Source organism: Calliphora vicina, chromosome 3 (genome assembly GCF_958450345.1).
Source record: "Calliphora vicina chromosome 3, idCalVici1.1, whole genome shotgun sequence".
NCBI lineage: Eukaryota > Metazoa > Arthropoda > Insecta > Diptera > Calliphoridae > Calliphora > Calliphora vicina.
In genome coordinates this window covers 106,240,420-106,254,132 of record NC_088782.1, presented here as the reverse complement: position 1 = coordinate 106,254,132, position 13,713 = coordinate 106,240,420, and the positions used below count along the sequence as shown (strand labels likewise).

Here is a 13,713-nt window from a genome sequence, read left to right as displayed (position 1 = left end):
TTTATAATTTGTTCTTAAAGTATCATTATTCAGATTCGAGGTTATTTCTCATTTTATTTACACATTAGCCACTATAAAATTTACCTTTTTAATTACACCAAAGTTTACCAACCATGACGTAATTTTATTAAGGAATAAACTATATATTGACATGTGCTTTATTTACAAAGGACTACAACACAAATAAAATTGCATGGATAAACATAAGCATTCAATGATACTTCTTCTCTACAAATCTTTTTAGAAACCCCATAAAGTTTAGTATAATTTGAATAGATATTAAAAAAAAAACCCGCCTAACTATAAAAGAAATTTTAAAGTTAATTTTTGTTAAAATCGACTTTATTTTAAAATAGAACTTTTGCCTTTTTCGTACCATAAGAAACATTTTAAAAAAGCTTTCAAAACTTTTTCTAACTTATACATACATTCAAATAAATGAAAATATTTTTCAATGAATGTAAATAAAAGAAACAAATTTCAAAAACTTAAAAAAAAAACAAAATGTACATAAAGCTTATTTTATAATAATAAAACAACATTTTAAATTATATTTGAAATTTGTTTTATGATACGAAATTTCGACTTAAAATCGACTTTAGGGCTTTTGTGGTTAGGCTGAAAGTATTTGAAAAATGCGTCATTAAAACTTACCTTAAAACTACTGTGCACTAATGTTTCATCCAAATCGATAACCATACATTTTTTGTGCATATCCGAATGCCTAACCTGAGGTAGTAGGTACCTTTGTTGGTCCGGTAATGGTGGCGGTGTTGTTGAACCGTCAATGGGTGTGCCATTTTGATTTGTTTTTGTACGATTACGCCGCCAACAGCATAAAATTGATTGAAAGAAACCGCGTTTTTGTGGTTTTAAACGTTCCACGTCATCTGTAAAGTAAAAAATTAGATAAAATCGTTAATGAAATAAATATAAATTATTAAAATTATAAAAGTTTTCGACGAAACGTTTGTTTAGAAATTCCTTAATTTTATAAAAAAATTATGTTAATTTCAATTCTTAACAAATTCATAAGTTCCAGTGAATTATATTTTCTCTGCCTAGAAATGTCTAAATTTCTATAAAAGGAACTGCCATGATTCGTTACTCATTTAAACAAAAATTTTATTTTACACCAATCAACAGTTCAATTTACCTTATTAAATTAAATTCAATTTGACATTTACTAATTTAAATAAAACCTGCCTTCTAGGGCAACAATTTAAGCATAAAAGTAACAATAATTTAATTGTTAATACAGGTCATAATATAAAAACGGAAATGCGTTTTTTGTATTAAAACGTGCACGAAAATGGTTTAATTTCCGTTACGTGTCGAAAGTTGAAGTTCACAGCAAATTGGATTCAATGTTAAACGTTTGACGTTTAAGCAACTTTTTGTTTTTATTAACAAGGCTTTTAAAGAGTTTATTTGTAACAAAAAAAAAAATAAAAAGCATATGAAAACATGAATTAATTTAATTAGCCTTATGTAGCAAATAGCATGTATGAGTTCATAAAATATTTGTTGTTTTTTTTATGTTGACATTTATGTTGGAAATGTCTCAATTATGCGTTAAATGAGTTTTAACGGAAGTAGTATAAAACAAACAACTTTAATTAAGTTGAAAATTTTACCTTAATAGTATAATTTATAATATTTATTAAGGCAATAATATCAAGCTGAGCTAAGAGCAGCGTTACTTACAGCAGGGTTAAATTAAAAATGGAAATTTTAAATTGTGTATGTAGATGACATACTTTTAGGCGTTTAAAGTTGGTTTTTTAGCCTGCAAAATGGAAGGCAGGCAAGCAAGGCAATAAAGTTTTTACAACAAATGTCAAAACCATGGTTACCCAAACAATTAAGTTGTTTTTTTTTATTTTTTTCAATTTAAGTATAAAAAGGTTATTAGGTTTTTTATAAATAAATTTTAATTATTGTTTTTTTCTTGATGGAATCAATTAAATTTACAACAAGTGTCAGAAACAGGGTCTGAAAAAAAAGTTTACATTTTAGATCGATTTCAATATTAATAATTTAACATTACATAATGTAATATTTAAAGTAATTATTTGTATACCCTTCACCTTCGTGAGAAGGGTATATATAAGTTTGTCATTCCGTTTGTAATAAAGTAAAGTATATATATTCTGGATCCTTATAGATAGCGGAGTCGATTAAGCCATGTCTGTCTATGTCCGTCTGTCTGTTGAAATTAATTTTCTGAAGACCCCAGGTATCTTCGGGATCCAAATTTTCAATAATTCTTCGACATTCTTCGAGAAGTTTGCTATTTAAAATCAGCAAAATCGGTCCACAAATGGATATGAGATATGGGAAAAAACCAGGACAACCTCGGTTTTTGATCTATTTTTGACCTATGTCTGGATTACTAAGTCATTAATATAGACAATATGGATATCTTATGATAGATATTTCAAAGACCTTTGCAACGACGTATATAAGACCATAGTTGGACCTACAAAATTGAAAAAAATATTTTTTCATCAAAAAAACTTTAAAATACAAAAATTCTTCCAAATGGAGACAGTTTTTCTCTAGAAAAAGTCTCCCAAATGGAAACAGTGTATATCTAGAAAGTCTACGAAATGGAGACAGTTTTTCTATAGAAAAATATCTTCCAAATTGAGACAGTTTTTCTCTAGAAAAATTCTTCCAGTTACAGTTATTCTATAAAAAAAAATTTCTCATATAGAGACAGTTTTTCTCTAGAAAATGTCTCCCAAATGTGGACAATCCATCCCTAGAAAAAGTCTACCAAGTGGAGACAGTTTTTATCTAGAAAATCTCCGAAATGGAGGCAGTTATTCTTTAGAAAAATCGTCCCATATTTATACAGTTTTTCTCTAGAAAAAGTCTCCCATATAGATACAGATTATGTCTAGAAAAAGTCTTCCATATAGAGACAGTTTTTCTCTAGAAAAAGTCTCCCAAATGTGGACAGTTCTTCCTTAGAAAAAGTCTTCCAAGTGGAGAAAAATTCTTCCAAATTTAGACAGTTTTTCTCTAGAAAAAGTCTCCCATATAGATACAGATTATGTCTAGAAAAAGTCTTCCATATAGAGACAGTTTTTCTCTAGAAAAAGTCTCCCAAATGTGGACAGTTCTTCCTTAGAAAAAGTCTTCCAAGTGGAGAAAAATTCTTCCAAATTTAGACAGTTTTTCTCTAGAAAAAGTCTCCCATATTGATACAGATTATGTCTAGAAAAAGTCTTCCATATAGAGACAATTTTTCTCTAGAAAAAGTCTCCCAAATGGAGACAGTTTTTCTTTGGAAAAAATCTACTAAATTTGGAAAAAAAATCTTCCAAATTGAGACAGTTCTTCTCTAGAAAAAGTCTCCGAAATGGAGACAGTTTTTCTATAGAAAAAAATCTTCTGTTTTTCTCTAGAAAAATTCCTCCAAAGGGATACAGTTATTCTCCAAAAAATCTCGCATTCTCTAGTCTCCCAAGTGGAGACAGTTTATATCTAGAAAGTCTCTGAAATGGAGACAGTTTTTCTATAGAAAAAAATCTTCCAAATTGAGACAGTTCTTCTCTAACAAAAGTCTCCGAAATGGAGACAGTTTTTCTATAGAAAAAAATCTTCAAAATGGAGAAAGTTTTTCTATAGAAAATATCTTCCAAATTGAAACAGTTTTTCTCCAGAAAAAGTTTTAGATGCAAGTTTTATGGCGAAGATACCGAATAGATCTCTATGATAATGGCCATAATTTGGTGAAGGTCAATAGATCTGACTATGATAATGGTCATCATTCGGAGAACGTCATCCTGATATTAACTGATCAGGATCAAAATTACATGAAAAGGTCGGATGTGGTATCTATTCGGACCTGTTGAATCTGAGATTGTCCCTTAGGCAACCAGATTACGGTAGCGTAATTCAAGCTAAAAACAACTTCAGTATCATGGTATCATGGGACAGGAATATCAACATATTTACTGATAGCAAAGCGATCATTTGGTCTCTATAACGTGTGTACATCACATCGAAAATTGTCCAAGAATTACAGAGTTCCTAAACACGTGGTCATAAAAGGAAACAACAGAGTTGAAACCAGGCGCCAACATAAATTCGAACCTGATATTTGCATTCTCTCTGTAGTCATATTTTAGTAGTCATATTTTAGTAGTCATCATTCCGCAGTCATATTTTAGCTTCAACCGTAGGTCTTATTGTACTCATATTGTAGCTTCAATCGTAGGACCTTCTGTAGTCATATTATAGCATCAACCGTAGGTCCTTCTGTAGTCATATTCTAGCTTCAACCGTAGGTCTTACTGTAGTCATATTCTAGCTTCAATTGTAGGTCCTTCTGTAGTCATATTTTAGCATGAACTGTGGTCACATTTTAACTTCAATTGTAGGTGCATCTGTAGTCATATTTTAGCTTCAACCGTTAGTCCTACTGTAGTCATATTCCAGCTTCAATTGTAGGTCCTTAAATAATCACAACGGCTATACTTCAGGCGACTGCCAATTAAACCTAACCTGGGATATTTGGTGAACTAGTCTATGAATCTGGAGGTTGCCAGAATCTTCATTACTATGCTAACTTTATAAGTCAAATTAATACATATCTCAGTAGGGAAAATATTATTTATTCCTTTTCTTAAATTTCAGCACAATTTTAAAATTAAAGAAAAACATATTTATAACTTTTCAACTTTTGTTTTCATTTAATATGTTTTTCGCACTTCTCCATCTATAGTTCTGGCAAACGACAGTGAGATGAAATCATTTGTCGAAAAAAAACACAATATTTCAATTTATTTATTGTGGTTTTTTCTTACTTAATACTTAATACACAGTTTGAGTTAATTTGAGTTGAGCTACAGAAATCGCATTAAAAAGCAAGCGAATATTCCCATTGGAAATTGTAAAAATGTGTAAGACTTTAAAAGCATTTCAGCATTAATTTTCATTACAATTTTTTTAAAAAGCTGTTAGTACAAATATCAATATTAGTTAGTTTTTAAAATTAAAATTTTTAAATGTTGTAAAAGTAAATAAATATTGGCATAGTTAAACTATAAGTATAACTAACATGTACAAATTATTACTATTATTAAATCGCTATTTTGTTTTACATTCAAATTTGTTTTTGGATTTAGGTTTACTTAAAGACTTTAAAAGTTTCCAAAATTAAAGTATACTTAAGGGATTTCAATTTATATATTATTTAATAACGCGTGTGTTCTTTCTTTGCCAAGACAGCAGCTCATTGACATTTTAAGCATATTTTAAGGATTAAAGGTAAAAGTTTAAGTGTAAAGCATACTTTTTTACATGGAAAACTGTAAATGGAATTAAAAAATATCATGTGTATTTTAAGGATTTGTGGTAAAATAGAATGTATAATATTAAATTTATAACACTTTTCATTTCCTTGGAAAACTGTTTGGGATGTATAACAATATGTGTATTTGAAACAATTGAGATTGTTAAGAACACATGTGTTACAAAGAATTTTAAAGTATATTTTAAGGATAAATGGTAAAAGCTTAATGTTAAGTATACGTTTGAGTAAATTTCGAAATGATAGCACTGAGACAAATCAATTAAGGCATACTTTAAGTGGGTGGAGGTGTTCAGTTTGTAATGTAAGTGAAGACCTACTTTTGAAACTATAATTGAACTACATAAGGACCTACAATTGAAGCTAAAATTTTACTGCTTTAAAACATATGATTGAAGCTGAAATTGGACTACATAAAGACCAAATCTTTTATATCCAAAGTTAATTACTCGCAGTAGTTTAAATATATATTTATTTCCCAAAATTACTTGTTATTGTAAAATAATCGAAACTGTTCTACTTCATAAAACGCGTGGTTCATCATTATATTTTATGACCCAGTTTACTTAACGACCTGGTAACCCAACTATTCATTTAATTGTTCCTTATTAAAACAGCCCAGAAATAAAAAAAAAAATAGCAACAATAATTATTATAATTTAGTTTTTCTTTTATTTCAATCGATAATACCTTTAATAAACCCTATTAAAAACATACTGTTAACAATATACAAAAAATATACAAGTTTCTCTTTCATTTGTGAAACAAAATAAAATGAAATTACAAACAATTTTATTTTCAACGGAAATTACATTATATGCTTGCAATAAATAAGACAACAACAGCAACAATACTCAACAATATATGGATGTACTTGTACACCTTATTAGACACACATATTAAGTGTAAAATCTATACTATACCTCGTTTTTATACTCAACACAATTACGTCTAAATGTACGACTACGTCAATGTAATGTAAACTACCATTTTTTTTGTAAAAAGTAAAAACCGCAAGACAGTTACCCTTTACCAATTCCCCCACACTCTCTCTCACTCTTTCACTATACAGCTCTCTTATTACGAGAATGAGAAGCAGCATATAGAAAATAAAAATTAACGGTAATAATATAAACCTATAAAAAGGTAAATAGAAGCAGAAGAAGAATATAAACACACAAAAACACATCCATACATATTTGCTTGTTTGTATGGGTTAGTGTTTGTTACATTTTAAAATGGTGTTTACCTTTACCAACAACTTAGGCGATGACATTTATACTAGTAAAACCGCCAACCCTTAACATATGCCATAGTATTTTGCAGTAAGTAACATTTACTATGTTTATTTAAGGACTGAGATCAAATAAACTAGCTCAAAGTGCTATGGATTACAAAATAAATGTTAATAAATAAAGTTTTTATACACACATTTTTTTATAGAAACATTTTTATTGGAAAAACTGTTATACACACAATTTTTCTATAGAAAAAGCTGTTATACAAAAAATTTCTATAGAGAGAACTGTTATACACATAATTTTTTAAAGAAAAACTGTTATGCACACAACTGTCTATAGACAAAACTGTTATACACAAAATGTTCTATAGAAAAAAACTGTTATACACTCAATTTTCTATAGAAAAAGCTGTTACACACAAAATTTTCTATAGAAAAAACTGTTATACACATATTTTGCCATATAAAAAAACTGTTATACACAAGTTTTTCTATAGAAAATACAGTTATACATAAAATTTTCTATAGAAAAACCTGTTATACACACAATTTTTTAAGGAAAAAAAATTAAAAACACAATATTCTATAGAAAAAAACTGTTATAAACACAATTTTCTATAGAAAAAAACTGTTATAAATACAATTTTCTATAGAAAAAACTGTTATACAAATAATTTTCTATAGAAAAAAACTGTTATAAACACAATTTTCTATAGAAAAAACTGTTATACACATAATTTTTCTATAGAAAAGCTGTTATACACACAATTTGTTTAAGAAAAAACTATTAAATACACAATTTTCTATAGAAAAAAACTGATATAAACACAATTTTCTATAGAAAAAACTGTTTTACACATAATTTTCTATAGAAAAAACTGTTATACACATATTTTGCCATATAAAAAAACTGTTATACACAAGTTTTTCTATAGAAAATACTGTTATACATAAAATTTTCTATAGGAAAACCTGTTATACACACAATTTTTTAAGGAAAAAACAGTTAAAAACACAATATTCTATAGAAAAAACTGTTATATAGAAAGTTGTCTATAGAAAAAACTGTTAAACATAAAATTTTCTATAGAAAAACTATAAAATAAAAAATTGTCTATAGAAAAAACAGTTATACACACAATTTTTTGCTGAAAATTTTGTTATACACACAATTTTTTTTAAAGAAAAGACTGTTATGCACAAATTTTTCTGTAGAAAAACTATTATACACACAATTTTTTAAAGAAAAAATTGCTAGACACACAATTTTCTATACAAGAAACTATTATTCACTCAATTTCCTATAGAAAAAAACAATTTTGTAAAGAAAAAACAATTAAACACACAATTTTTAATAGAAAAAACTCTTAAACACACAATTTTCCATAAAAAATGCTGCTCTACAAAAATTTGTCCATAGAAAAATCTGCTATACAAACAATTTTCTATAAACACAAAATTGTCTATAGAAAAAACTGTTATACACACAAATTTCCTATAGAAAAGCTGTTATACACACAATATTTTAAAGAAAAAACTATTAAAAACACAATTTTCTATAAAAAAAAAAACTATTATATACACAATCTTCAATAGAAAATAAAGTGTTATAACACAATTTTCTATATAAAAATTGCTACACATACAATTTTCTATAGAAAAAACTATTATACACACAATTTTCTATAGAAAAACTGTTATACGAATAATTTTCTATAGAAAAACTGTTACACAAATTTTTCTATAGAAAAAACTCTTAAACACACACTTTCCTATAGAAAAACTGTTAAACATACAATTTTCTATAGTAATAACTGTTACATACACAATTTTCTGTAGAAAAACTGTTATACACACAATTTTTGAAATAAAAAATTGCTACACATACAATTTCCTATAAAAAAACTGTTATACAAACAAAATTCTATAGAAAATGCTGCTATACACAAATTTGTCCATAGACAAATCAGTTATACAAACAATTTTCTATATTAAACACCCAATTTTCTATAGAAAAAATCTTAAATAGAAAATAAACTGTTATATACACAATTTTCTATAGAAAAAACTGTTATATATAATTGTTTTAAAGAAAAAATTGTTATACACACAGTTTTCTATAAAAAAAACTATAATACACACAATCGTCAATAGAAACAACTGTTATACATACCGTTTTCTATATAAGAAACTGTTATACATAAAATGTTTAAAGAAAACATTTGCTATAGAAAAAAACTGTCATATGTATACAAATTTTTCTATATAAAAACTGTTATACACCAATTTTTTTTTTTATAAAAAAACTGTTATACAAACAATTTTCTACACAAAATCTGTAATACACAATTTTTGTATAAAAACAATTTTCTATGATTTTATATTTATTACTGTTATAGAATTAATTAAAAGACATCCTGTGTTCATTACTTTGATTTATCTCTTACCTCTCCATAAAATGTTGTACATACAGTAAAACTAACAATTTGTACCAAACAGAATTTGAAATTAACGTTCTGAATGGTTTACATTTGAGTAAACATTTGGGGTTGAGTCACTTGCAATGTGGCATTTTGTTACAAAAACTTGTAAGATTTCTATACAGTAAATAATTGATTACAAGAAAAAGGAAAGAACAAACAAAAAATCTATACGAAGGTAAAATTTAAACTATTGCGACGTGCTAAGAAAGTAAAATGTAAATGTTGGAAGGTGTTTTATTATATCGGACTACTGACCTTATACAACCATGAAATAAGTAAGTAATTCTAACATATAAGGAAGGCTAATTACCGTAGAAGTTACTGCAAATAAGAGTATGCAGGTATGGATTATATAATACGGAAATGTTTTGTTAAAGAAACAAAAAAAAATCTATTAAATGCAGCGACTTAACTTGCAATTTAACAAATTATCACTTTGTTTAGTTACAAAAAATAAATCAATCAAAAGAACTGTTATAAAACATTTTACAAATCTCGTAAGGGACAAATAAATTCTCTACAATTTTCATAAAGTTTTATTAAATTTGTACAATTTGTGAAATTGGCGATGTTTGGTGAAATATATAAAAAAATAAACAAAAATTCAAACAAAACATTTTATTAACTAAAAATTATTTAAAAATAGCACTTATTTAACTCTCCCACATCATTTAAAGCCCAAAAGAAAACACTCAAATTATATAGCCTACTTATAGCCTTTAATATACACAAAAATATAAAGCATACTTTTTGCATCAAAGCAAAGTATAAATTGCTTTTATTGAGCAGCATGAACAAAAAAAAAGAAAAAATAACATCAATAAAGGAAGTGATAAAACAAATTATGTTATTTTTTTCCCCCAAACTGTCATATCCTACAGAATCTAACATTTAAAATTGTCTCTAAACATCCTCATCCTTTTGCATTTCCTAGATATTGTTATAAATAAATCACAAAATGTGACTGTCCATTAGGATGTCGACATGATGTTATTATTTACAACCATTGGACAAGAGTATTCTTTTAGTCAGGTTCTTGGGGATGATAAAATTTATGTGACAAAAAAAAAAAATAGAAATAAAATGAAAACAAGAACATCATGGCTTTAAACAAATTAATGTCATTGTTAGGCGTTGATTGAATTTTAGTGCTAAATATTTAGTTTTTTTTTTTTGCAACATGTCAATACGAGCAGGAAAGGACAACGACTTTGTACAAAATAAAGCAAGTAGAGTTCGAAAAAGAACAAGAAAATGTAGAACAGGTTGTAGAAATTAATTGTTGGTAACTGCAGAACAAATACATATTGTATTTTGTTAGACACCTGGAAGCAGACTACAGTTTTCTTTAGTTAAAAGAAGAAGGAAAAAATTCAAAATTTCTTTAGTTAAAAGAAGAAGGAAAAAACAATACTAATACTAGCACAACAAAATTGGATTAGATGGGTAAGAGGTTTAAATGAAAATAAAGCAAAATAAAATAACAAAGTATAGGCAAAAAATTTAATTATGAATAGAAAATATAACAAGTAAGAGAGCTATATTCGGCTGTGCCGAATTTTATATACCCTTCACCAAAATTTTTTAGGTAAACTAAATTTATTTTTTTGGAAAAAAAATGTTTCCAATTGTTTTTTTTAAATTTTAAACATTTTTGTTTGTGTTTTAATTTTTTTTTTAATATTTAACGAAAAAAAATATTGGTGAAAAAAAAATCGTGTTAAAAAATATTTTTTCAGATTTTGATCCATTGTAGGTCCAACTTAATACATCATTGCAAAAGTCTTTGAAATATCTATCATTAGATATCCATATTGTCTATATTAATGACTTAGTAATCCAGATATAGGTCAAAAATCGAGGTTGTCCTGGTTTTTTTCTCATATCTCAGCCATTTGTGGACCGATTTTGCTGATTTTAAATAGCAAACTTCTCGAAAGCATGTCTGACAGAATTACTGAATATTTGGATCCCGAAGATATCTGGGGTCTTCAGAAAATTGATTTCAACAGACAGACGGACATGGCTTAATCGACTCCGCTATCTATAAGAATCCAGAATATATATACTTTATAGGGTCGGAAATGAAAAATGTAGAAATTACAAACGGAATGACAAACTTCTCACGAAGGTGAAGGGTATAAAAAGAGAAATAAAATGAAATCATAATATGTAGCATGGAGATTTTTAATGTTTGTATATCAAGCCTAAAAGTAGACAATTAATATTTTGTTTGATTTTATCTTATAAATAAATGTTTTATCGATGTTATATCGCAGGTCCAAATTTAGCTTCAATCGAAGGGGATACTGTTGCCCAATTTTAGCACAAATTGTTGGTGTTTATGAAGTCCAAAGGTCGAAGGTCTTTATGTAGTCCAATTTTAGCTACAATCTTAGGTCTTTATGTAGCCCAATTTTAGCTTCAATCGTAGGTCTTTCTGTAGCCCAATTTTAGCTTCAATCGTAGGTCTTTATGTAGCCCAATTTTAGTTTCAATCGTAGGTCTTTATGTAGTCCAATTTTAGCTTCAATCTTGGGTCTTTATGTAGCCCAATTTTAGCTTCAATCTTAGGTTTTCTGTAGCCCAATTTTAGCTTCAGTTGTAGATCTTTATGAAGTCCAATTTTAGCTTCAATCTTAGGTCTTTATTTAGTCCAATTTTGGCTTCAATTGTAGGTCTTTATGTAGTCTAATTTTAGCTTCAATCTTAGGTCTTTATGTAGTAAAATTTTAGCTTCAATTGTAGGTCTTTATTTAGTCCAATTTTAGCTTCAATCTTAGGTCTTTATTTAGTCCAATTTTAGATTCAATCGTAGGTATTTTATGTAGTCCAATTTTAGCTTCAATCTTGGGTCTTTATGTAGCCCAATTTTAGCTTCAATCTTAGGTTTTCTGTAGCCCAATTTTAGCTTCAGTTGTAGATCTTTGTGAAGTCCAATTTTAGCTTCAATCTGAGGTCTTTATTTAGTCCAATTTTAGCTTCAATCGTAGGTCTTTATGTAGTCCAATTTTAGCTTCAATCTTAGGTCTTTATTTAGTCCAATTTTAGCTTCAATTGTAAGTCTTTATGTAGTAAAATTTTAGCTTCAATTGTAGGTCTTTATTTAGTCCAATTTTAGCTTCAATCTTAGGTCTTTATTTAGTCCAATTTTAGCTTCAATTGTAGGTCTTTATGTAGTCTAATTTTAGCTTCAATCTTAGGTCTTTATGTAGTAAAATTTTAGCTTCAATTGTAGGTCTTTATGTAGTAAAATTTTAGCTTCAATTGTAGGTATTTATGTAGTCCAATTTTAGCTTCAATCGTAGGTCTTTATGTAGCCCAATTATAGCTTCAATCTTAGGTCTTTATGTACTCCAATTTTAGCTTCAATCTTAGGTCTTTATTTAGTCCAATTTTAGCTTCAATCTTAGGTTTTCTGTAGCCCAATTTTAGCTTCAGTTGTAGATCTTTATGAAGTCCAATTTTAGCTTCAATCTTAGGTCTTTATTTAGTCCAATTTTAGCTTCAATCGTAGGTCTTTATGTAGTCCAATTTTAGCTTCAATCTTAGGTCTTTATTTAGTCCAATTTTAGCTTCAATTGTAGGTCTTTATGTAGTCTAATTTTAGCTTCAATCTTAGGTTTTCTGTAGCCCAATTTTAGCTTCAGTTGTAGATCTTTATGAAGTCCAATTTTAGCTTCAATTTTAGGTCTTTATTTAGTCCAATTTTAGCTTCAATTGTAGGTCTCTATGTATTCTAATTTTAGCTTCAATCTTAGGTCTTTATGTATTAAAATTTTAGCTTCAATTGTAGGTCTTTATTTAGTCCAATTTTAGCTTCAATCTTAGGTCTTTATTTAGTCCAATTTTAGCTTCAATCGTAGGTCTTTATGTAGTCCAATTTTAGCTTCAATCTTAGGTCTTTATTTAGTCCAATTTTAGCTTCAATCGTAGGTCTTTATATTTATGTATTTGTTTGAATTATTTTGAATTTTTTCTTAGACAAATTACTTTAAATCCATTCTAGCAATTTTGTGTAAAATAATGTTTGTGTTCTATTTAAAATTCAGTCTATTTATATCTTACAGTTTAATAAATCTTAATTTAATATGAAATTTAATACATTTTAAACAATTTGTTTGAAATAATTTAAAATTGCTACCAAATAAAAAGCCTACTTTAGGGCGTTCTAGCAAATTGTGTTTAAATTATGTTTGTGGAGAGAAAAACAAACATTTAGCAAATTTTGTTGTTTACATTTTACGCCTCTATACTTTGTTTATATTTAAATTAGTTTTATTTTAAAATATTAAATAAATTACAAATTATTTTCACGACATCAGCTAACCATATTTTATTGTTACATAGTTTATTATAACACTGAACAAATGGTTGTGTATTTAATCATTCATAAAAGTGTTTATTTGTTATTACCAGCAGTGAATTTAAAATTTAAATGGAACCTGAACATGCAAATAATGTTTTAAATACCACGGAATTGACGAAACTGTTACAAAAATTGTAAGAATTTTTATTAAAAATAAAAGTAAGGAAGGTAATAACACTTGTTGCAACCCTAAAAATAACAATTCCTAAATTTTATTTAATGTTTAACTTTACTGTTACTGTTTTGCTTTTGTTTATATAAAAAATACCTAGGGATTTACCAGAATTAAAGACAA

General features: G+C 27.2%; 1 protein-coding gene across 1 annotated transcript in view; it reads right to left on the bottom strand.

Moving 5' to 3' along the window:
• Nucleotides 1–13,713, bottom strand: part of hzg (herzog) — a 116,431-nt gene that overhangs the window by 12,931 nt on the left and 89,787 nt on the right. The window contains exon 3 of the mRNA XM_065503007.1: nucleotides 655–890. Within this exon, the coding sequence (XP_065359079.1) occupies nucleotides 655–890 (236 nt within the window). The remainder of the gene's footprint in view (nucleotides 1–654; nucleotides 891–13,713) is intronic.